General features: G+C 41.0%; 1 protein-coding gene across 2 annotated transcripts in view; it reads left to right on the forward strand.

Annotated features, from left to right (window-relative positions):
• The window catches only part of NLK (nemo like kinase), a 62121-nt gene that overhangs the window by 20972 nt on the left and 14886 nt on the right, over nt 1–26263 (forward strand). For both annotated transcript variants that reach the window (XR_015260593.1, XM_086762812.1), the window contains exons 2-5: nt 12777–12906; nt 14499–14554; nt 23807–23913; nt 25752–25837. Coding sequence is in view for 1 of the 2 variants with exons in the window: in XM_086762812.1 (XP_086618938.1) it covers nt 12777–12906; nt 14499–14554; nt 23807–23913; nt 25752–25837 (379 nt within the window). In the remaining variant the exon portion in view is untranslated. The remainder of the gene's footprint in view (nt 1–12776; nt 12907–14498; nt 14555–23806; nt 23914–25751; nt 25838–26263) is intronic.

The raw sequence follows: 26263 nt of genomic DNA on the forward strand, positions 1-26263 counted from the left end.
CAGGCGTTTCCACAGCATACAGACCTTACCAGATTATGTCCACGGTGAGATGCTGAAAGTCTGGTACTGTTCTTAGTGTGACTGTAATTTTTCTGGAGCTTTGACTCGCGTTTGTTTGACTTGGTCCGTACCGAGCCCAAGCTCACGCTCCGTGTGTTAGTTTGAATGCATCACTGTGGTTTGAAATGGGGTATTTTCCCCGAGCATGGGACCTGCTTAACTGCAGGTAAGAGGGGAGCTGAGGAAGGGGAGGAATACTGGAATTTATTAAAACAATCAGGTGTCTCTGATTTACTCAGAAAGGGAATTGGAAATAGATTTCTGAAGTGTTTGCTGTCACCATTCATAAATCCATCACAATGCATTTTGTTTTGCTTGAGTAGCTTAAGTAAACAACAGCTTCCAAAGTATTTTTCCTCTTTCCTGTACTTTTTTGTGTTTGCCTGTGAACAGTGCTGCATGTCTGCCCTTTGCTTCTTTAAACTTCTAATATCTTCATTTCGTTAGCAGGAAGTGAACTCTGAGACGTTCTCAACACCTCCAGTAACATATCGTGCTACTTACAAATGGGGTGACTGGCCAGGTATACTGTCAGATTTTAAATAATACAGTGAACGCTGACCTGTAAATGAATAACTAATAGTAAACACCTCTCAATTGAGTAAACATATCCTTTTGCTTATTCCTCTGCTTTTTGCCTTGACTTGTTTAAATCGGATCAGTCTCTCCAAGTTACATACTGTTACTGACTTCATTTGTAAATGTATAGCACAGCCTGGGCTCGATTTTGAGCAAGTCTTTACAGCACTATTTAAGATCAGAGGCGGGGGAAAAAAAAAGCAACAAAAAGGCAAACAAACAAACAAACAACCCGCAAAGAGGAGTCTGTTAGATACCCACTTCACTACATCCATGTCTGTGAGAAAAAAAAACTTTTGCATCAGACAGTTAACTGTTTAAATTCCTTTTACTTGGCTGTAGGGGCAGACTGTGCCGTTACCAAAAGACAGTAAAGCAAGCAGCTTCCCTGTGTTGCAAAGGTTATTTTTTAAGAGCAAAATAAACACCCGAGAGAGGGCAGTGGGCATGGTGTCTTCCGGTGGCAGCGATGCTGGTACAGCCCGGGAGCTCTGGTGAGCCCTTACCTCTGCCTGACGCGGCACTATCTGCATGGATCCTCACTGCTGGTACGCTGGCTGGTCTCGGGTCTCTGTCTCAGAGTTAAGTCTAAGTAAAATCAAAGTTTTCCTCACTACTATCTCCTCAGCTATCTATCTTTTTCAGTTTGCTTTCATATCATATCTCTCAAAATAAAGATTTTTTTTTTTTTAACCACTGTTAATATTTCATTTTAACATCTTTGAAGTATTGCCAGCTGGAGACTGCTGCAGAGCAATAGTGACGTGAAAATCATTAACAGCGCATCAATTTCTTAAAATATCTCAAAAAATAACAGCTGTTCTTTTTGATAATGTCTTTTAAGAATGAAACCTTTTCCTTATTTTTGCATGTGTGTGTGCTGAAAATTCTGCTGTCCTTACCGGCTTTTACTGAGTGCATTCTTTCACACTCCGTTAGAAGTGCATTCATCTTCTGTGCTGTGGCTGTGGGGGCTCTTCGTAGGCTACGATTTGCAGCAGGATCATAAACAGATTTTGTGGAGACTTTTAAAGTCCATAAAACTGCTGGTGTAAATATCTGCTCACACTTCATACGTGCCAGTGTTACGTGTCTTTTTCTTGTGGGCCCTGGTTAGCTGCTTAGGGTAAGCAGATACTGGATGTAGCTTGCAGTGGGATAATAACAAATTACGTAATTTATCCCTAGGCTTGTGTCTCTGGCCGCTGCTTGAGTACAGGATCCGCCTTTTCCTTGTGCCAGTCTGTCCCTCCAGCGGTAGCCATCCTCGGATTGGGTGTGCTTCTCTAACTTCCGCTGCTGCTTCATCCTTGACCATGCCGTGACTGACCATGCGGTGGCTGACGATGCCATGGCTGATCTGTTGATTTGTTTGTTTATTCTTCCTTAGCGGCGGCAGGCCTCGTGCTCTAAGCTTAAAACGGCCTTGCAGAGAGCTCTGGTCTTTGCAATAAAGTGAAGAAGACTGGACACTGCACTGCTGTAATATTTTCCTCCTTCTCATAGCTTATCTGTGTGTGGCTTTTCCTTTAAAAATTACAGCTAAAATGATTACGACTATCTCCTTTAAAGGAGATTGTATCAGCCTTTGCATCTCTTAAACGATGTGTGTACAGCCGGAGGGTAAAACACATTATAATACCACGCTAATTGCGTGAGCGTGTATGCTAAAACTCTCTTCTTGTGAAAAATCCAATAGAAACAAACCCTAACTCCCTTCTGATGATACCGCTCAGTTAGCCACCACTCCCCTTCGGCACTGCAGGGAAGCCGGTCGCTCCAGTAACAGGACAGGATTTAATGGGGTTTGTAACGTAGCACTAACTCTAAGTTCAGACTTTGCACACAGAGGAGGAAAAGGCTCATGTAAAATTTAAAAATGAGGGTTCTCAGATCAGCAAGCTTTGGTTATCTACAAGCAAGGCTTCGTTTTGAGCTGGTTCTCTGCAGTTAACTGTGGGGTGAGGCATTTCTAGAGAAACCGTTCCTGTGTTATCTGAGAGCCCTCTGAAAGAGCTTAATCCCACCTATCCGTCTCCTTACTGACTAGGCAGAGCCAGCGTGACTGACTTAGATCATATTTGAGATATGCTTAAGCTGTCATTGTTACTGAAAAAGCAGTCTGGCTGTCTTCCTCTTTGTCTCAGCTACTTATTTTCCTGCTCTCTGATTCACTGTGCCAGCACAGCTGTTTGCACGGCCACATGTGAGCCAGACCTCCGAGCCCAACAGCAACCATTAACCAGCTTAAGTGTGCCACGCTTAGAGCCTTAGGTTGGAAAATTGACTTTTAGGCTACTATAGTTAGAAAAAATGGTTTAGCATTTGAATAATCTAACTTCCATTGAGAATTGTCACAAAGCTTTGAAATGTATTTTGTAGCCGTTGGTGAACACCACCACTGGCAGTCAGGAACCACTTTGGAAGACGAACTCTCCAGTCTGTGACTGGAGAAAATGCTTCTGTTTATTAGGCAAGGCCACTGGAGAATCGAGAACATTACCTTTATCCTCTCACTTCTATAATAGTAGAATTGTTAAAGCAGCTACTTTACTTTGCTTTGCTTAATAACTTATTATACGTGTATAAATTTCCTTCTTGTTCTTCAATAAGAAATATATTGTTAAACGTGCGTACAGATATAGTTTTATTTATTTATAGTTTTATTTTATTATCATTTTATAATGATTTCACACGTTATGTTCATGCTTTTCTCACCTCTCCCCTCTGCTTCCTAACAGTGCATTAGCTGTTGAGGACCGGTTTTTGCCGTGGGTTGGTAGGGCTCGTTGCCTGTCGGGAATTTCTGCAGAGAGCAGATAACTGATCGGATGGCCCGTTCCCGGTTGTGGACTGTATGTACCGACCGAACATTGCCCAGATAGGCGATTTGATACCTGCACATCCTCTCCCTGCCTTTTCCCTTCAGTCTTGGCAATCTTTTGGTTTTGTGAACTTTTCTAAAGGATTTTTTATTTCATCCCACGCTCAAATATACTTTAAGATATACCAAGATGTCATTGATTGTTATTATAAGAGTATGAAATGCCTCTAGGCATTTGCCAGGCAAAACCAGAACTCTTTTACCTATTAACCACAGTAGTTTTATTTTAAACTCTTTGCGGCATCATGGATTTATTGTGATACTGTGTACTGGGAAAAGTGGTGTATTGGATAGGACATGCTCTTGAATATGAGCTGCATTATTTGTTTAAAAGTGGTATATCAAATGTGCTTGGGTGGGCAGCTGAAATGCTTGTGGGACCAGGTTTGTTATATATATATATCTTAGAGTGAGGCTTTCTGGAAAAACTCTGCTTAAGAATCAAGCAACTGAGGATAAAATAAGAAAGACATGGAAAATAATCCTTTTAAGTCCCCCCCGCTTCTGGTAAGTCCTGAGGTGAGTTTATAGGTATTCTCTATAAACACACGGGAAGGTTCTCTTCCCTCTTAGAACAAACTCCATCGGCAGTTTCCCACACCACCCCTGAGAACATTCTTTCATTATCTTGTTTCTGTGTAATAATTGCAATGGAGTAGTCACAAACTTGTTTTTCTACCAGTTGAAACTATAGAACAATGTGTATGTGTTGACCTGGATTCAGAGAGAGAAAAAGTTACTGTTGGCATCATCTCCACCTTGAAAATTTGCCATCGACATGGCAGAGAGTTTCTAAAGACTTCTAATGCATAATTGAAAAGGCTAAATGCCTGCAAGGATTCTTTGAGATAAGAGTTGTCTTTGAACACATTTAAACTAGAGGTCTGGATTGTATCATTAATCCTTTCTGTAGTCTATTAGTCTTTAGAATTTTATTATTTCTGGAGTGATTAGCCTGCAAGGTAAATAGAAGATATAGTTTTTGTAAAGTATCTTTTAATTGATATGTTTTACGTCAGATTTAAAAAAAAAAACCTTTTAATGTAGTCTTTAAATGTAATGAGACATTATGTATAATCAGCAAAAAAAAAATATTTTGTGATGGATAGAAGAATGACCTTTCTGTTCAGGGCACTCAGCTGCAGTTCAGGAGATGCAATCTCCGTTTCTGGCTCTGTCCGTGCTCCCAGCGTGAGCCACGGCTTGCTTTCCTGCTGTACCTAATCTGGCGTAATTGCAAACTGCCCAAAAACCGCGCCGTCTCACACTTGTCCCAGCCAAGCGCTCGCACAGCTTCCCTCCCCTCTGTCACACCCAGGGATCCTGTGGCTTTGGGATGACCTCATCCCGCTTGCTGCGTCTGTAACGCCGCGTCTGCCTGCGCGGGATCGCGGCGCTGGACGGGCCGGCCTCACAGGCAGCTGCTGGCCATCTCCAGTGCTGGCAGGAGGGCGAGAACCAGCAGCGGGTGGGAGCAGGACCCCCTCTTCCCACCGCAGCTTGCAGTCGTACGAGACAGCGTAGCGTGAAACCACACCGTCAGTAAATCGCGTGGGCCAGCACGTCCTTATCTCGCTTGCCTGGTGAAAGGATAAAGATCTTTCCCTTGGGACAGTGCTGCTGTACCTGTGGTGGTTTGGAGACCCGGGCGCAGCAAGGGCTCTTGTGCTCGAAAGCTTGCCTCCTCCTTTGCACTGTGGAAAAAGTGGAAATTAATATAAATGCTTTTTTTTAAAGTTTCTTACATTCCTCCTAAGTACCAAAAATCTGGTAAGGTAACAGGGAGAGCGTCTTCCAATAAACTTTTTCAGATTTTACAAAATGTATTGTTTGATAATTTTTACAACTTGATATTCTGTGTAGGTGAGGTGTGTGTGAGAAGGGGAGCCCGTGGGTGCCGCTGAGGCCCGAGGCTGTGGCCTGGTCACGTTAACGAGCAGGTAGCCAGCAGCCCGCTCCTCCGACAGGACCCCAGCTGCCCCTGCCAGCCACCCTGGCTGTGCTCAGACTTGGAATTGCTGTCAAAGCTAAACCTGTGGCGTGGTTTAAGAGCGTTAGAAGTAGCTTTTTGCAGTGGTTTATACAGTGTAATAAAGGGTGTTCTCACAGAAACATCTGGAATCATATAATTCTTAGAGGCGTGATTAAAGGCAAGCTAGATACTCCTTGGTGTTTTCCCCCCTCCAAATTCTCTTTATTACCGTATTTTTTGCCTCATACCTACATATAATTTTTTGCTAAGTTATTTTTGGTTTAAGTCTTGATCTCTGCTCTCTTTATCCCCAGCTACAGTTGATGGTTAATAAGTGAAACCTTTACAGACTTCAGTAGTAGCTTGAAAGAGCACCCTGCCGACCACTGAGTGATGGATAGGTTCCCTGCCCGCTGCTCGCGGACTGCTAAGCTCTCCTAGGGTGTAATATCCTCTCAGAGCAGAGGAGGGAATTGAAATGTGTTCTTCTGAGAACAGCAGTAAGTAAAGCTGCCTTTCTAGTTGTTCTCTCAATTAGCTCCTAGGAGATTTCCGTGCTTTTCGAGTTTATCTTGGGGATATATGACCTGATAGCATATTGCTATAAATAATTATTTTACTGGTATCAAAATAGGTACTGTACACAAACACAAAGCAACATTTTCAGCATCTTTTGGATGCTGTAAATACCAGTTCTTCATATAGGCTTTTTTCTTTCTTTCTTTCTTTTTCTCTTCTTCTTTGGAATACAGTCCTGACATTTCTGATCTCCGTAACTTTGATTGTTAGTTTTGTGCTGCCCCTTGAAGTGGAATTGCTGGTGAGTGGTATAAAGCTCACAAGCTAAGGCAAGGGGGTGAGGGGCAGTGTGAAATTATTGCAGCTACAGGGGAAAAAGTAGTGGAATTGCTTTCAAGCTGGATGTTGCAGATGATCATTACTTGTTTGTAGAAGTAGGTTATTTAAAAGAAAAAAGAAACTGGCCTTGAACGCGTGTGCCACAGCACCCCTGTTTAACTCATTCCTTTATCAGAGACGACAACAGGAGCACCAGGAAAAGGCTATCACCTAAACTGATTTTTGCTGTATGGAAGCATTTGAAACAACGGCGGAGAGCAGACACGCCAGGCCTTGCTTACACAGCTGTGATGAAGTTTAACAGTTCTGCGATATATTTAACTATTTTTGCTTATTAAAATGGGTCCTGCAACTAGTAAAAATGAGCATCAATAAATCTGCGGTAGCTATCAATATGAGTTGATAATCAATGTTGTTTGATTGAGGACCAACCATTTTATCAGATCTTTCACTATCACTCATGAGGCTGCGTGACAGCTACGTCCGTGGGAGAAGTGTCGGAATTAGTAGGACACTGGTGTTCGCTGCTGTTGGTTGCCTGATTACGTTCTGTCTTAACACAATTTAGTACTCCTAGGTAAGTGTCACTGGGGATGCTGAAATAAAGAGCTGAGGTCCAAAGTGCTGTCAGTTTTCTCAAGTGGGGCTCAGCAACAAGAGAGGCTTGGGAACCAGTACTCGAAAGTTTTAAGTAAATACCTTCAGTCAGAGAGAAAAAGATGGATATCCATTTCATATTTAGTGGAGTAGCGGTTGAAAGGATTTTTCAGCATTCAGCAATTACTTTCATATGCATATAATCCTTCTAAGATAATTTTTTTTTTTTAATAAAGGGATTAGGAAGGAGGTTAGACAAAGAACAGGCCTAATCCCGATAAGTTTTGCAGTTGGTATTACTGTTCATGTGTAATTAACATTGATTTATGAGAATTGAGTTTAGGCAACTGTGAACTGCCGCATGACTTTCTACAGCGCAGATATAAACTTGCACAACTGTAGATGGTCAGCGTTCACGTCCTAAAATTTATTTTCAATCTGAGTAGTTTTTGTAAAAGCCGACTGTTGCATTCTCGTGTTTGTATGCAGCGAGCATAATTTTGAGGGAGGACAACTGAAGAAAGTGAGTGTTTCAGATCCATCAAAAATCCTATTTTAGCTGTCTTTTTACAATGCACTCTGCTTCAGGCTTTCTGATTTTCATCTGTCTGTTGGAACTCCAGAGATGACCTTCTCTGAATTTGTGTCTCGGATTCAGATTTGTAGCTATGAATATATTACTTTCATGGTCATGACCCGTATCGCCACCGTTGTGGCTGGTAACACAGCTCATCGGGCACTGGAAGAAGTAGGTGCGTGTGTTTGGCTGTAGTTTCGACGTGTGGATGCCATTTGATTTAGGTGATGAGGTCAGACTGCTTACTTTAAACAGTTGTGACGGCTTACTTTAAAAATTGTCACAGGCACAACTACAGAGGCAGGGTAATTGGAAATCAGTGACTGCAAGTAACTCTTTATTTAATGCTATTTGTATTTTAGAATTTCCATAATTTTGGGCAGTGTGAGAGGAGTACTTCTGTTCTTTTAAAATAGCATATTGAATTTCAGACTTTGCCTGAAAATATTTCGGGTTACCATTCTGAAACTGAATTCTGCTGTTCTATTTTATTAGAATTGGGAGTGACTATTTTAATCTGTAATTCAATTAAAAGGACACCATTTGAGGTCTTCTGGTAATTCTGTGTGGAAGCGTGGCACTATCTGAAGAGTAGAGGTGAGTGTAGGTTATAGTTTTTAGTAGTTTGGTTTTTAGGCTAACACAATGAAAAGGTTATCAGTTTTTACTTTAAATTTCATTTTATTACGTAGGACTAAGTAAATAGATATGTTACTGTGAAAATCAGATGTTTGTTTAGTATATGCATTAAAAGCATGCTGTACCTAGTATTTGCATAATTTGTGTGAAGTTTAGCTTGAGAAGTAGCTGGTGATTGAGAGACGAGACGTTTCGCACAGGGTCGCTGTCGCTGGAGATGGCGGAAGCTGTTGGTCTGTACAGCCCGAGCTTCGTGAGCGGATACGGATGGGATGACCTGCGCCTCGCCGGAGCAGGAGAGCTGGGCCAGCCAGCCTTTCAGCCACAAAGAAATAAAAGCATTCCTCTGTAACAGGCTGCGGCACTTACCTCCCTTCTCTGTCCTGTTTGTGCTGAACCAAAGCAGCTGCTGCCCGAGTTAAGAGAGAACAAACTCAACACGGCGTGAAATTACTGCGCTGCTGCTCACGCTCATTAGGGTTATGTTGTTACCAGCCAAAGCACAGCCGCTCTTTGCATGAATAATAACAAGAAATGCTACTTTGTCAGTTTTACCCTAAAACATTAACAGGACACAATGCAAACTTTGAAGACGTGTGTTATGGGCCATCGACTAATACCAGTTATTGTATTTTTCTTGTCAATTGCTGGAATAATATTTATACTTACAAGATTTGGAGGAAGGCGGATAGGAAGTTTCTGAATGGAAAAATGGTTAAAAGGCGGCTATTAAAAACAACTCCCAAAGACTTTGAGTGTGGGCTCCCAAAGCCCTGTTGCTGCTGCTGAAACATGCAACTGCTGGCCCGTTTGTATGGGGCAGGAGAGCCGGAATCCAGATCCTCAGGGACCAGGCAGGCGATTTCCTCTTGCTCAATTAGAAGCAAAGCAGCAAGCAAGTGGAAACTTGTTTGGGTGTTTATTCCCCTTCCAGCAGATCGGTTTCATCCTGTCTGCTGCTAGGTTGAATTTCAGAAACAGCTCTGTCGCCTGCAGTCCGCTCCGTGTCGCCTTGTTGGTGCTGCTGCAGCAGCGAGACCTGAACGCGGCTGCAAACCTGTGTGGTGTAGGTGCCTTGGGCCTGCTCGGTGTCTCCGGGCTCTCGAATCCGTGGTGAATTTTGTCTGAAAAGCCTTCTGGACGTTAGTAATGAGGAAAGACCTGAAGAGCAGAGAGGCCTCTTGTACTCTAATCCCAATTTGTCGATCCAGCAATGTAGAATTTTCCTCAACAGGTTTTGTTATGGCCTCTTGGCTCTTATTAATCTTTAAGCCCAAAACCAAAGTCAAACTATTCTTGCTCTTTTTTTAATAATGCTGTTTTTATTGATTGATTAATTGCATGTTGTTAAAGCACCTTTTCAATTTCTTGTTTCTGTTTCACGTAGGTATGTGAGTTGTATTGCACGTCTGACCTGTTTGTGAAACTTCAATATGTCAAAAATACCTCAAATTTCAATGGTGATGCTGATATGCTGAATTATTTGCTTGTTAACATGTACAAAATGGGTTGTTGTTCTATGAGAAGTCGGAATGGTGTCTTCTGTTGTGACAGTACTCGGGTTCAGCAGCTGATCGCTGTCGATACAGCCTAGATGTATGACTGGGAGCTTCAACAGCTTGTAAAGCTTGTGAAGTCCGCAGGGCAGGAGAGTTTCAGCAAAACCACAAGCTGTCTGCCTCTGGTTTTATGGAAATGGGCTTCCTCCTGCTGTAAACAGCCAGGGCCATGCCCACGTTTCAGATGACAGATTTTTATCAGTCGTGGAAAGTCGCATTACTTGTAAACAAGTTTGTCTTCAAAAATGTTGTTTGTGACTTCTGGTTGCTTTAGGTCTCTCCATTTCAGGTTCTGTTAGGCTTATGTAATTTGAGATTAAAAGTAAACAAAAAAACCTATAGAATCTGTGACGCTGCAGCTAATTTCTTCAATGAAGTGAACCTACAGACAATCACCGTTGTTTTTTACTTTACACTCCTTTTGTGCTGTACAACCCCTAGACATGATCAATGAAGATGTTTCGGTTTTTCTTTAGACCGTTATGTATGTTTACTGCTCTAATTTATTACAGATAATAGAAACAGTAGAAGTAGATGTAAACTCTCTTAAATAAGCTGTCTGGATCTTAAGCATTGTTTTATTCTGTCTTCACACAAATTGAAACCATTTTAGAAAATTAGTTTGTTTACAGTCTAAAATAGTAATTGTGTATATTTAAAGATTTTGTTGTTGTTGTAGTTATGTCTTTTAGATAGATTTCTAAGGAAAAAATAATGAAACAAAATGACATATTTAGTTTTCTTCATCTTATTCAAAAAGAATCATAGAGTACACTCTAAATATGCTATAATATAGCATGAAATAAAGTTTGAAGATTTTAAATCAAATATTTTTCATAGCCAAAATAGCTGTTTAACTCTTGATTTAATTGTACAGTTGAATGTAACATAGGAAGGTGCTTGCGGTCTGCCTCGGCATAAACAGTCCTTTGTGAGGAAATTTCACGTTGTCGGAGCTCTCAGGTCTCGCATGCGTATGACACTTTAGCGTATCATCGTTGTGAGGCATGAGTGGAATAGTGGAATTTCTCCCACAGCTGTGAATATCCTCTTGATAGCGGTGGTTTGTTGTTAGCGCAGTGGTCACCAAGGGTGTCAAAACTCCAAAGGGAAAAATTAGTAATTCAGTAGCTTCTGCAGTGTAATCAGTAAGGATTTTTATTAATAAAATTGTACAGCTTTTTTTTTCCCTGCAATAATATATCTATTTAATTCTCAGGAACCAGCAGCTTTTAATCTTTCTTTTGCAGGTTAGAGGTTTGGTGGCTTGCCTTCCCCACCCCCCCAAAGCTGGTTAAAATTGGCAGAGGCCAGAAATGCTGTCTCATAAAGTGAGAAGAATACCACTAATTAGCTGATCAGTGGTGCATGACCTCGTGAGCAGTGGGAACTCTGCTCACGCTGGGATCAAATTTATATGAATTTGTGAGCGCCTGCCTGGTGCTGGCTCTGCTCTGTGCCATTCAGAATCCGCCTCTGCTGCAATCCCAGAGCCAGGGCCAGCCCGAAATGTCGCCTGCTCCTGCTGAATAGTACCTTGTTTTGCAAACAGACCGTCATCGGTGAAGGAAGGTGCTTTACAGTGTGAGGGAGGACGTTTCAGTCTGGCCTGTGGTGGGGGCTGAGTTGCATTACCAGTGGATTTTCTGTAACTCCTCCAGTTTTCATTCTCTTTCTTTCCAATTTAGGCTAGAGGCAAGAGGCAGAGATCCTGGTGAAACTAGGAATATTGTGAATTAGAAGACCTTTTCAGATTCTTTTCAGTTCTGCGTTTCCCACCAAAGAAATACTCTGGTATCAACTTTCCCCCTCCGCCCCTGATTTAAAATACAAATTCGCAGTGTCTGTCGAGGAGGGTTCTAGCCAGGCGTGCTGGGACAGTTCTCCTTTGCTTCCCAGCCACCAGTGTCAGTGGCTACTTCTCTCTTTCTGGATTGATCGAGTTTTGTATTTTGAAGTTGTTACTTGGAGATAAGGCAGATATTTGATTACCTCGTTCTGATTTTTTATTTAGATACTTAAAACAACGTGGACCTGAGACAAAAGAAGCCGCCTGCCTTGTCTGTAGGAGAGTCGCGTGACAGAGAGAAAAGCCGGCAGTTTTTTAAGGACAAGTACATAGCTGATGTAGATTCTGATGTGGTTACGACATTGCACTGAGAAGAAAGTTATTTTGGTCATCTCAATAAAAATATGCAGAAAAAAAAGAAGATTTCCTAACAACTGAAGGTCTAGAAACCCTGTTTTGTAGTGAGGTTTGAGAAGCCTCACCTCAAAAACTGTGATTAGGAATTGAGGCACCATAATCTCCTTGCTCTAGTTTTATGTTCCTCATTATAAAATTCTATTTTCAGGATCTAATTACTTTAAATTAAAATATTTGCCATGTGTAAAGCACTTTAGCATTTCTGAACCACTATACTTGCATCCCGTAAGCTCTACGAGAGAAAGACAGGTACTGTGCCTGTTTTACAGTTGTGGAAACTGCGATGCCGTGTGCTGTTGCTTCTCCAGGTGTAAAGTGGTTTAGTGACAGGTCAGGTAAAAGCCTTACACTTGCCAGGGTTCTGTCGGAATGGGATCATTCAATCCCTCTCTTAGGAGAGGAGGAAGAAAGCAGTAGACCCAACAAAATCAAATCTGTGTGACTGAGAGGATGTTTTACTCTTAATAAGGTCTTTTTGGGAGGTGAAGATGTTTATCGTCACGTCTGCTCCTCTGCTCGAGGTGGTGATCTAACTGTGAGCTATGGTGTGTGCCGGTGGCGGGCAGTCTGCGCACTGCTGTACGTGTGTCCAGCTGCCAGGCGTGACTGGGTACGTGTGTGTGTGTGTGTACTCTGAGCAGAGCGTGAGCACGCTGCCTTCGTCACGGACTCTGCAGCACACAGCGTAGTGCCCTTTGCTTAATACTTTTTTCCCTAGAAGCGACGTCACGTTGTTTTGACTCACCATCTAAGTTGAGAATGATAACAACTCTAAAATATTGTTTTCTGATTTAGAAAAATTGTCTGACAGTAGTATGTGATGTTCTAAATCTTTTATTCTGTAGGTCAGTAACAGATCCGCGAGATGGAAAGAGAGTTGCACTCAAAAAGATGCCCAACGTCTTCCAAAATTTGGTCTCTTGTAAAAGGGTCTTCCGGGAGTTGAAGATGTTGTGTTTTTTTAAGCATGACAATGTAAGTAAATTCACAGTAATTTTGAAGTCTTTGATAAAGCCTAATTGTAAAATGGAGCTATCTACAACAGGAGTAATTTTTTCCTTTAAGTTACAGAATATCTAAAATGCTTTAAAAGCTTTCTAATTTTGTGGTTATCAGATTTCCTGGAAACTCAGATATTACTGTTGAAAACACTATAAAAAAATGAAATTATCAAGAATCTAAGGATATTCATAATTTCCTTTTCAAAATGTTTGCGAGTAGACAGGCAATACACTTCCACCTAATCTTATTTTAGGCTTTAGATAAATGTCAATCTGCACAAAGCTATGCCAGCTGGAGATGTTTTCACTTCCAAGCCATTTCTTACTCCATCTTCCTCTCCCCTTTGTTGGAGCTTATTGCTCTCTCAGTTCTGGCAGAGTGGTTGTGCAAGCACTCCCAAATCTGTTGTAGGTAAAATCGGCTAGGTTAAGTTAAAACATTTAGAAAATGATTTGAATTGACCCATACGGTTGTGTCTGAAGTGGATCAAACAGTACTTACCGAAACTGTTCCACAAGTGCAAGGTGGATGTTTAACCTCTCCCACTGATGAGCAGTAACGAGCGTGTTGGAGCACTGTCCTCTCCTATTGGATGGGTTCAGGACATGGGTGTCTGTTTCCGAACCTTATTTCATTGCTTTTCCTCATGTTTTAAAGTTTACCTGTTTTTTTTTTTAATCTGAGAGTATTGTATTCCAAGAAAGGTTTTATTTGCGGTTGAGCACTGGATTCAGATAAGTGTTGTTAGTGGGGCACAAAAGAGGTGGACTGCCTTGCGAGCTTGTACCAGAGTGCAGGGTCTCCCCACCGCCACTATCCCCAGTCCTTGGGAGATGGATTCTGGGAGATCACTTTTGAACTGGTACCTTAAACTGCTCCTCACCAGATCTTCACTATGGAGATTTTACTGAGGGCTATAAAATTAAATGAAAGCGTCTCTGAGAGCAGTCAGAAGTTGAGCCCAGTAACCACTGAAGTTTGTGTGCTTGACCTAAACGTTGTAGATATTCCTAGGACATGGTCTAAAAGACTACACCAAGGTAGTATTTCTTCCTGCGAGAGGACGTAAATTCTGTCCTGCTTTCCTACCTTTTTGCTTTGCACAGAGAGCTGAACTTCTGGTTCAGAACGTGAACAACTTTGGGTTTTGTAATCCCCATGTGGAAGCAGTGTATTATGAAACTCTTAAAGATGAAAGGCAGAACAAAGTGTAATATTGTTTGCTTTTGCATTTCTTTGCTAGAATTACTTCTTTCAAATATTTTACGGTCATATATATTTTTTTAATAAACCAATTTTTATTGGGTAGATAAATTTATGCTTTTAAGCTTGTACTTGAACAGCTGGAAAATGTTTCTTGAATTAAAAAAAAAAATGAGACCCTGAATGTACAGAATAGCTGACTCGGTGGGCTATTAAATTCTAGTGAGACAGAATATTGGTCTGTCTGCATGGGATAGAATAAAGCTAAGCTCTATAAGAAGGGCGCAGTCTGACTGTCTTTTTGAAAGGGATTTGGTTTTGTTTGACTGGGATAGGTCTTGATCTTGTGTGGTGTTTCCTAGGTACTTTCTGCCCTTGACATACTCCAGCCTCCACACATTGACTATTTTGAAGAAATGTATCCTAAATATAAAATAGAGCATCTTAACTGAGGTAGGTGTAATTTTAATTAGCTTAGAAACCGCATGGAGTTGGTGAAGTCCATGAAATAGAACTACAAAAACCTTGAGCCTGTATCTGAACAGTTTTATTTAAACAAGTGACTCTGTACTATCCAGAACTCTTAATTAATGTTCAATAACACTGGAGGTGAAACGGTGCAGGATTGAACGTGAAGCTTTGAGTGTGTAAGAGCCAGTAAACGCAGAGCGCTGTGACATTCACCAACAGATGCTGCTGCTCCTAATGGTGATTTCCGCCAAAATATTTTTTGAAAGCCTTATCCAGTAATTAACTGTCAGTTATTAGTATATTAAAATAGTTGATGGTATTTTCAGAGAGTGCTACTGTCGCATGTTTTGAAACAATGACTTTTTAGAGATGCTTCAGCAGACCAGTTGAATGATGCTTTTCCTTGTTCAGCCTCTCTCTTGATGAAGAAGGCAGATTTTGCAGGTACATGTGCTGTTTAACGCGTCACTCTGCAAGGGGACGTGCTCTCTGTGGGGGACCTATTATAAAATGGAATGTTAGTACGTAACTTCATGTGAGAATGTCATGTTTTGGTTTGGTTTTTTCCTTTTTCAAACTTTGTTTGGGTTATCTTCTATTTTGGGGACTGGGAATTTCGGCATTCCTAAATACTGAGAAGTCAGTCAGGGAGCTGGGTAGGCTTTTGCTGGCTCTAGTTGGGTGAGACATTCTGTGACTCAAACAAGGCTGGTATAGCACTTAGTCTAGTTTTTAAATTGCTAGAAATTACTCTGCTGCAATGAGTTACGTACAGATTTTCGTGGTACAGAAAGTATCTAGAAACATTGTGAGATTTAGAATAAAAATTAATTTTAAATAGACGTAGTTCTGGTCTCTGCAGAGACTTTACCAGCTACAGACCAGGCATCAGAATAAAGATTGTCTGCCTAGATTAATCCCACTGTCTGTTCTCTTCTTTATGCTATTATAAAAATTGAATGTGCTAAGATCCAATTTTTGAGAAGTTTTTAGCTAATAAAAAAAAAAAACTTGATAATTAGCACTGAATGAGATTGTTTGTTTGTGTTTTATTTTTTATTTGTGTAGGGAAAAAAGCTCTTCACCGGACTCCTTCCCATAACAGTTCTAAGCTTATTTGCAGAGTTTTATGAACTGTTCAGATATTTTTACAACATGCTATTAGTAACAAAATATCCTGTGTGGGCTTCAGCAAAAGTGATATTTTAGAGAGCAGATAATCAACTGTCCTAACACGTTGACATTTCCATTATCAAATCAGCATTTCAGTACGGGGATCTGCCATACGGCTGAGGTCAGCTAATAGACGTCTGTTTTCTGCGGAAAACCCCAAAAGCAAACACTGAAAATCAGACTCTGTGCTGAACTGGTGAACGCAAACACTTGAGTCACAGCATCTTCGGTGATGTGTCATCTCACTGGACTGCTCCTTTCACAGCTTTGGCTGCGTCGTCTTTCAAATTTATAATTTGCAACCAAACTGTGCAAATAAAAACTTCCTCCCCAAACCAAAATAGTTACCAATATATATATTTGTAAATCAGGCAGGGCATAATGAAATCTCTGCTATAAGCTTAAGTAAGCTGTCAATCCATTTTCATCTGAAAATGCACGCATATACATTCAAGAACATGTAGAAAGCATTCTGGTTGTGGATTTGGGTTTATTTTCTGGAATTATACAGGTTTCCTACAATCGTAATTGGGACCTGAGAGCTTTTTCTGTTACTTGGAAACATAACAGTAGTTAGGTTTTTAAAAAATGCCCTTTCCCAGAGAAGTCCCCATCGGGTGTGCAGCTTGCCCTGCCAGTAGCTGTGTTGTGCTGGTGGCAGTCCTCGCTGGAGCGCCTTGAGGTCTGGGCGCACCAGCTTCCTCCTGCGGCTAGACTCCGGAAGGTTATTTTTTAATTACTGATAGATTTTAGCTGCTGTTTTGTATGACCCACTTTACAAGACAATTAATGGGTAGAGCATTGTCAATCTTTATTTTTAGATAAACTGAACTTTGTGAAATGTGGTTTGGTCTATTTATAATACCTTGAATTGATTGCTGAAGAAAGCAGATGTATTTTAAACTCCGTGATTTTGAGTACGGCATGGTCTGTTAAATATTGCTGGACTACACCAGGGCTTTTTTGTGTGAATGTGAGGTAAAGCTCCTCAATTTCACTTTGATGTTTCTTTCATGTGAACAGCATATGAGTTCTCTTCCAAAAGTGGAGTTTGGTTATTTGCAGTAGTTCAGTGCCCTCATTTTATAACAAGTCATATGAGTTATAAATCAGATCTAGGGTAAGGATTACTCCTTCCGTGTAATTGTACAGTCAAGAATATTTAATTGGGATAAGCTTATTTTTATGAGCTTAGCTACTGCCAAGTTTTGTATATGAAACCAGAAATGTTAGTTTCCTTCATGGTTAACTGATTTTAAGTAATTCTGAATAGTATTTTATAGGGCTGTCTTTTTTTCTTTTTTTTTTGTAATTTGTTTGAATTTCTTTACTCTAACCTTGGCAATAGAAGACTGTTTGCTTTGTCGTCTTCTTCCTCCTTGCTGTTGAAATAATTGCGGTAAGCACACTAATGACGCTTAAATTCATTAGAGGAATGAATGAATAGGTGTTTCAATTTATATGCACATTTTTAATTGCATGTGCTTCTGCTTACTGTAGTATAAGAAGAACTTATTTCAGATTCGTTTAAGACGATCAGGCAACTACATTCCATATTTGGGGGTCTAGTTGTAAAAACTTTTGTTGATCCACTGCTAGAGTTCCTAAAGATATTGTAGGGACGCTCCACTTTCACAATAAGATATACTGGTCAGTGATAAAAGTGGAAAGGGATTGAGTTGGCACTACTTGATTTGTTCTTTCTAAGGAGTTGTAGTGCCCTTTTTAGGGAAAGAAAAACCGTAGTAAAAGAATGACTAAAACTGTCTGAGTGACGTATTGCGAATGAACTGGTAGAGTTAGTTTCAACTATCCAATGTCTCATAGGTACTAGCAAGAATTGCAAAGTATATTTTGTAAACAGAACTCATTATAAAACTGACTTAATTTTTTTAATGGTAAATTTAAAGATTTCTTAGGAAACTGATGATGACTAAAGAAATTTTAATCTAGTGAGGTTTTCGTTTTAGAATGCAAATTCTTTGCAAAGCCTTAGACTGAGATATAATTTGGATGTGTAATGAGGTTTTAGATTGAAAATCTTTGTAAGCATTTAACATCTTATACGAGTATTGATGTTTTTGCCAACAACACCTAGTGCCAAAATGAACGGATGATGGAGCATATGTTATTCTGGGTGTCTGTCTTAAGAAAATCAATGAAAAACAGGTTGTTAGTGAATTTCAGGTGTCGTATATTCTTCACTGAGCTCATCATTAAGATGAAGTTCAGGCCTGTCCTTGCACTGGTGGAGCAGAAGCACAGTCCCTGCCACGCGAGCCTGGATGCAGCTCTGGTTCTGTTGTTCGGCCCGTGTTCCTCGCTGGCCTGACCTAGCTCTGAAGCACATCCCTCACAAAGGTAAATAGTGACTCCCAGATTTTGCTAGAGTGTCTAAAAAGCATTTCATTACAATGAACATGTCTGTTACTTCTTGATTGAACTGATTTGGCAATGGTAGGTCTATGGGTAGTCTCTGATCCTAAAGGTCTTTTCCAACCTAAATGACTCTATGATTCTGTGATTTATAGTTCTCTTTTTTTCTTCCAGTTACAAAATCTTCTGCAATTGATTGTAATACTGAATTCTGCAGCTGGAGATACACAGATATTATCTTTTAAGAACTATCTTAAGTTTCTATAGTAACTTTTTGAGAACTTTTTCCATTAAAGTGAATATTAGAATATTAGAAGCAGCTGAAAAGGCATCACTTCTGTCAGTCTTGTTGTGCTGACGTGGAAGGGTTTTGATACTAGTAAAAGCAGAGGTGTGCAGCAATGCCTTCCCGTTGATCTTATTAAGAGGTGAAAGAACTGTTTTCTGACAGGTCACGGAGTAAATCCCTTATTCATGTAGGGTGGAGGAGGGTAGGCAGGGACATGGTAAGATTGGTTCCTCCACCCAGTAAGAGGGGCAATGACCACACTGTTGGGGACTGAGTGGCGTGCCCCGGGTTCCTGCTCTTTTGCGGTGTCCTTAGAAAGGGTTTCCTTGTCTAAGTACTCTTCTGAAATGTCATCGTGGCGAGGTCCTCCAGGCTAGCATACAAACAAATTGAACAGGGACCCCGAGGATTAAGGGGATTAGTATAGCCCGTAGAAGGCTAGGGGTTGCCGATTTGCAGCGGGTAACACAGCGGTTTGTATTGCTGGGTCGGGCAGAATTGTGACTGAGATTCTCACTAGATATTCACGAGAACAGAATACCTTCATGTGCTTCCTACAGGTAACGAAGGCATGGCGCTGTCGTGGTCAAACTGGGAAACGGTGTGAGAGAGTCTGAGGGGTCTGCTCTGACGGCCCGTGCGCCGAACGGCACGCCCCTCTCTGTGACACAAGGCTCTTCTGCCTCAGGCTCAAATTTGCTTTGTTCAGCAGTGAAGTTGTAATCCCTTTATTCCAGTATTTGCAAAGTCGAGTTGGATAATATTGCCTGGAACTGGAAATGTTTTCCCTAGCATGCCTTGATAGGAAATTATTTCTATTGAGAAGATTGTGTACACGTGGGAGAGTACCAGGGAGGTTTTAAAGTTGAATATCGAGTATTGTTAGCAGGGATCTGTCAAGGGGAATCTGCCGGCAGCGTGTACCTGCCTGTCAGTGATTCAGTAAAAACAGGCTGGAATTTTTCCCTTTGTCTTTCTAATTTTAAACCTTTTATAGGTACTCAATTAATTATCCTAATTCCTAACCTAAGGATTATGACTTGGTTTTTTGAACAACCTGAAATGACACCATGAGAGAAGGTTTTAAGCTGTTGACTTTCCCTGGGAACTCTTCACACTGCGTGTTTCATGTTTGGTGTTGCATTTTAAAAAAAAAAAAAAAAACTTGTTTTAAAAGCTATTTGTAGAATAAATTCTCAATAGCTATTAGTAACTTCTCTGCAGATGTACTGCTGATTAATCCACATTCCCCTTGCACTGTTTTGCTTTTTTCTACTCAGGGAATTATTTTACTGCATCTGTCTGTAAGCCCTGTAAAACACCAGAGTAGTGATCTGCAAGAAGTGCTTTGTAGCACAACCGCATTTGACATTTGAATATAAAATTCAGGTAACCTTCAGACTAAATAATTAAATAACCAAGTGAGATTTTGAACAAATGCTGAAGTAGTGGAGTTTATTTTTGTATTCTGCAGCCTGTCCTGCTGTACCTCTGGGGAACGGCTCGCCGTTCCGTTTCGGCCACGTGTTTTCACTGACACCAGAGAACCTGTACGCCCTACCCGTGCACACCGCCGTACACAGCCAAGAACACTTGTCGCAACAAGCCTGCGCGCAGCCTGCGGCTGTGGTGTGCCAGATGTTATTTGTCTTGCCAAAACAGAGCTTCCACTGCATTCAAGCTTTGTTTTACAAATACATCGATACAATTCTTGAGATACGGAAATTAGTGATTTTATTGTACATAGTAGAAAACATGATGCTGCTAAACCGCAGGTCGTTATTGCCAATGCCATTAACTCGGCGCTGGTTGATGACGGGGTGCTTTTGTGGAAGGCTGGAGCTCCAGCTCCTGGTGGGTTTTGACACCGAGCCGGAGTGGAGAGGTGGGGGCTGCCGCTTCACCTGGGCGCTTCTCTCGTTGCACCCAGCTCAGTCAGGTTGCAGGGCTGACTTTTCTCTGAATCAGCAGCTCATCAAGAGCTTTGAAGCCCTTCCTTTACACAGAAGTAAGATTCAGTTGGAATTTCAGTGTTTTCTTCCTGGTATGAAAAACTGTCTTTTTAATTTTTTTTTATCCTGACTCCAAAACCGTGTCCCTCCAAAAAGCTCCTGCAATTGCTTGTTTGTGGTCTTTGACACATGCCATAGGCCGCCATTTCTACATGCCATAATTAGAGGTGGTGGCAAATATATCAGTAATTTTAACTATAACAGAAAAGTCAGCAAATTTTAAACATAAAAAATAATTTAGACAGGCATTAGATTAATTTTTTTTTTCAGTAATTGTTGCACTAATTTACATGGACCAGATCCCTTTTTTTCCCATGTTTTGGGTATTGATACGAAATGAGGATGTTATAGAAATATTTCTACTAGGAAGCTATAAAGTCTGCAGAGTTAGAAGAGAACAGAGGTGGCATCACCAACTAAGCTTGATATGATGTAAAAACAAGTGTAACTAAAGTAAACTAACACAGGAGAAAACCCCTTGTTCTCATTTTATAGAAAATCTTGAAATATATAAGAAGGAGTTTTGTTTGTTTTAAAAAAGCACATTTCCTACAGCAGCATGCAGACAGACACCCCGCTCCACTGTTAGCATCCAGCTAATCCACCTGCCCCAGGACTCCTTCACAGAATGCTAGCCTCTTCCCAAAAACCAGTCTGTAGAGCTGAGTTTTGAGGCGTGCGGAGACCTCGTGAAGGATCCAGGCCGTTACGAGAATACCACATCACCGATTGCACTTCATTCCTTTTTAAAATTTGCCTGTCGCTTTGTAAAATTTACCAACCAGCAGGTCTCCCAGCCAGCGGGGTAGGTGAAGTTCTTTTGTGCCGTGCGTTTGCCGTGATAATTATTCTGAAGCAAATTGGTACATTTGTAGTTCTAATTGTATACAGCTACTTAACTAATTACAGCTGTCAGGAGCAATTTTTATCAGGTAGTAACGTTCAGCTTAGCTGCGCGTTGCAGCGCCAGTGACCGGAGCGTACTTCATGGTTCGACTTAAACCAGAGACCTGCAGCTACCTGTTGGAACGGGTAAAGCGGTGGAAATCCCGTGGGGTTTTGTAGTTTGTGTTTGCTAAACATTTATAGCGCTGGCTGGAGCAAAGTCATTGACCCGCTTGCGTAGCAGCTGGTTAAGAAGCCGCCGCGTTTGTAAAAGGCAGGAACATCACGCAAGTGCTGCTTTCGCTCTTGTTTAGAGACCCTCATTAAATTATCCGGAGACAATAATCAGATAGCTGCTGTTGGAGCTAATGGCACCTCTGAGCCCCTGTCAAGAGAGCTTTATTTAATGCGCAGCAGACCTGGAGTGGTGCAGGTGCCATTTCAGGCCCTCATTTAATTTAAGCTGCTTTAGTTGGCATGGCAACTAGTTGAGACATCTGGGAGACATTATGCTTGGGATTGAGATTTAGGAGGATTTGTGGCGTAGCAAACCAGAAATCTTACCGTAATAAAGTGCAGAGTAATGCTTTGGGATTTTTTTTAATATTTTACATTGAGAATGAAATTTTCAGATTTGTTGCAGCCATAAGGTAAAACCCAAATTTTAAAAGGCTGGTGTAAATATTTAGGAGGGCCTGTACAAAAGGAAAAGAAAAATTGAGGGACTAGAAATTATGGTCCTGCAGGGTTGGGTTTTTCTTTATGAATGCAATCTTAATTTGTTTTGGGTTTTTTTTGGTCAACAAGTTGGCAATATTTTAATTTGTAAAATTAATTTTTGTGTGGTGTGCTGATGGCAGATGAGCAGTTTGGCTGACAGGGATTTGACCGGATAGGGTTTGCAGAGCAACAGATGGAAGGAGAGCACTGGTGAAAGAAAATGTAAGTTTTCTCTAGATTGTTACAAGTGCAGCTTGACCTGTGCCAATTAACTGGTGATAATGGCAGGAACAAGGAGAAGTTTCTGCTGAGGCTGACTTGCTTACTGTGTTACCGAGAGATAAATATCTTAATTGAAGTCAGGGTTTGCTGTTATATTTCAGACGTGATATGCAGCAGAGCTGGTTATAAAGAGCGTTGAGCCACCCGATAGGCTCCTGCAGCAAAATGGTGAGATTTGAAAACAAAACAAACCAAACCCTCCACGTTGACCCAGTTAGCTTTGCCTTCAGAGGAAAGGTCAGGACGGCGCACTCGTAAAAATACCGCCGCGAGGTCGATGAGTTTGTGGAGCTGCCAGAGCTCGTGCGTGGCAGACGCGGGGGACGCGTGGAGCTGAGGCGTGTGATGTCCTCGCGCGCGGCAGAGCCCCGTTTCTGCCTGCGGAGGGTGACCCTGTACCCACCCCGCATTTGGGCAGCGCCCGCGCGGAGCAGGGCTGCTGTGCTGTGGCCGATCAGTTTGTATGTTTGGAAGGCTGAGAGGGCTTGGTGTGACTCGCGGTGCTTGATGCCTAGTGCTGGGGTCGCAGCGAGACATTTGGTACCTCGCTGTAAATTTGAGGTTCAGTTAACGCATGGCTACCGTGTTTTACCTTCTTCAGCCACAAATGTCATATATCAGAGGTTTTTGTCTCAAATATGACTGCTAAAGGTAGCTTTTAAAGCAGAACTGTTTCTTAAGTATCAATACCTTCTTCATCTCAGTATAAGCCACAGCCTGTACAACTCTTTGTATCTCCAGGTATTTGTGAAAATGATCGGTGGGCATGACTGCTGCTGCGCTCTGCATGTCTATGGGTCCGTGAAGCAGTGGTCTCTCTGGTTCTTTAGTTTTTCCACCAGATAGAAAGTTTGGGTTTGTTTTTTTGTTTTGCTTGTTTTTCTCCTGTTATAACTCAGAAGAGGTTTTATGACTGGGATTTATAAGTGTATGTATATGATGCTTGAGAAGGGAAAATGCTACTGGGTAGATGCAGGGAAGCATCTGTATTTTTAAAGTCTGCATTACCAACCATGTAGCAACCTGGAAGGTACTTTCGATAACAGGCTCGCACTTGCCAGCTTGTCTGGTTAAACTGTGGTGATGTATGTCCGCTATGAAGACGCTGCTTTGGTTGTTGTAATTTGTGGCTTAAGGAAATGTAAAAAATGTAAGGTTTCAAGATACCATTAATTATATTAAAACTGTATTTTGTTTTCTGAGTTGTGATTTAACTTTTGAATAATTTTGTATCAACTACCTTAATGCAAATGCTACTTTATTGAGTAATCTGTTCTCTTTCACAACCCATTTTTACTTTTCATTCTTGTAAGAGTCTGGAGACCTGACCTCTGAAGAAGCTTTATTCTTTTTTACTTGATAGCTTTGACCTGTAAGAGCTCACATTCCTAGGAGTTAGAGTAAATGTTTCAAGAGATTATGTGCTGGACTTTCTGCTTTTGCCTTAACTAATGCATTGAAGATATGTTGTCACTGAATTGATGCAGAGTGACCTCCATAAGATTATCGTCTCTCCTCAGCCACTCAGCTCGGATCATGTCAAAGTTTTTCTTTACCAGATTTTAAGAGGTAATTTTTCCTTCTTTTAAATTTAATAAAAACTATGTAATAGTAAGTTGTTGGGTTTTTTTTTTTTCTGTTTCTTAATGTTTATTCTCAAGACATCTTCATCTTGAATACGTTTCCCATGGAAACTTCTTTTTCTTTTGTATGGTGAATGAATGGCAGGCATTAATTGTTCTAGTTATAAGAGTATGCCAGCCCCGCTGCCTTCCATAACGGTCATGGGTAAAGATGGCAAGACTTATGCTTCAGCTGCAAAGGCTTTTTCAGTGGCCTGTGAGAATCTTAAGGTGGGTATGTGTATTTTAACAGCCTGCAGTGCTTTTTGAATCGAGGTGCAGAAAGGACACCCAGACTAGCCAAATTAATACATGTATGTAACTATACCCACTAAGGTGCTCTGGAGAACAGTCTAATTTAAATTGTTACGGAACAGTCCACTGAAGTTTAATTTTTAGCTAAAACAATATGCCATGATAGTAATTTTAAACTTGGTTCATGGTTTTGGTTTTTGGTTTGTTTTTTTTTTTTCTCCATTTGAAAACTTTTGTCCAAGAAATTAGATTATTGTGCTTGTCTTTTGGGCATCTGATCAGTGTTAGTCCAGTTGCTTTTCCATTGGCTTTATTTGAGTATTTCCACTGGAATACGCTGAAAGTAAACAGTCAATTTTATCTGATAGTAAATAAATAGTAGATGGTATTCGTAAAGAGCAGGGCAAAGAAATCTAAGTTATATCCAGAATTAGTGTGAGCGATCCCAGGTACCTGTTGTGCTAGAGAAAAGACAAAAGGGATTTGTGCCTCACAGATTACGGAGTTTGATGATGGGGGAACACTCAAAACTCTAATTTCTATCCAAAAATGCAAAACTGTCAGTTAAAGTTTGTTCAGGAGGTACTCGACTTCTCATTCCATTTGGGCAGACATTTGGCCAGAGAGCTGAGTGTTCCCTGGTTTAGTGCTGGTTTTGTTTTTGCTCTCTCTGACCCCACTTCAGTTACGGCCGTTTCTCTTGTTTTCCGTGCTTTACCGCTGTACTTCATGTGCATAAACAACTGCGTGTTGGTAGACTCGCTTCCACTGTACTTCTTAGTGCCGTGCTTTCTGCATTGCTTCCATTTTCTTAAAGAGAGCAGCGTTAAAGCTCCAGGACAGCAGAAGCTCACGGGAAGCATGGGTTATCTTTCTTTCCTGACCACCCAAGTGTGGAAACGTCCCCAATGGCCGTGATCAGATGTCCTGAGTTCGTTAGCTGTACCTCTGAATTTTTGCGCTAATAAAGTTAAGAAAAGGGGCTAGGCTTTCCCATGGTTTGTGCCTGCGTTCACTTAGCCTTGTTTTTCATTCTCTGCTGCTGGTTTAGAGGGTCTAGTTTGAAAAAAGTTGTGTTTTTTTTTTTTTTTAAAAAAAAAGCATATTGGTTTGGGTTTAATCTAGCTGTTGTCTAGGAAATTGTTAAGTCAAATTTTAGTGCTGCAGAAGTTGAAAATGTTACTGGGAAAAGAGCAGGAAGAGGTGTGTGTCGCTGTTCCAGTGTTGTGATTAGCAGCATATCCATGGCATAACCAGGGAGGGGAAGTTTTGCTTTTTGTTTCATTTCTTTTTTTCCTAAATTACTGCTTAAAGTACTTGCTCTGTCTAGTTTGTATTCTCCAAAAGTTTTATCCGTTCACTGAGTGATGAAGTGTGTACTAGAGACTGGAAGTTAGCATTGTGTACAGAATGAGCCAGTGGCAAAGTCTGCTGATCAGGAGCTGTAAGACCTTCCAGGAAAATGTTGTCAGCTTTAACTTGTTTTAAAAGGAAAAAAGGTATTTATTTTAATTTCATTTAATATTTCAGGTCTGAAATATCTACATTCTGCTGGCATTTTACATCGAGACATTAAACCAGGGAACCTACTTGTGAACAGCAACTGTGTTCTTAAGGTGCTATTTAAATTTATTGAAAATGTGCATATGTATGTGCTGTTCATGATAAATCAGTTGTTGTTTTTTAAACAAAAACATTTAATATGAACACTTTTCCTGAAAGTCATTTTAAAAGAAATAAATCCCACAGATTCTTTAAAAATTACAAACGAAACAAACATCTTCCTTTCCCCTTTTCTCCCTACCCCTCCCCAAATCTATGAAACAAGATAGACTGATTGTTTTCTGACTGGCGTGGGATCTCCTGTGCCCTCAGCAGCTGAGGAAGGCAGGCAGTTTCTTCAGATGCTGCGGTGGTCCTGTTCAGTGTGACAGTCAAAGCAGAGGCGATCCAGAACGCCCGAGACTCTTCCGTTACCTTCTTAGGCATGTGAAATTTTGGAGGGCTGAGGCATGTTGTATAGCTATGCCAAATCAAAAAAA

Source organism: Chlamydotis macqueenii, chromosome 19 (genome assembly GCF_036417535.1).
Source record: "Chlamydotis macqueenii isolate bChlMac1 chromosome 19, bChlMac1.mat, whole genome shotgun sequence".
In the NCBI taxonomy this organism is placed as follows: domain Eukaryota; kingdom Metazoa; phylum Chordata; class Aves; order Otidiformes; family Otididae; genus Chlamydotis; species Chlamydotis macqueenii.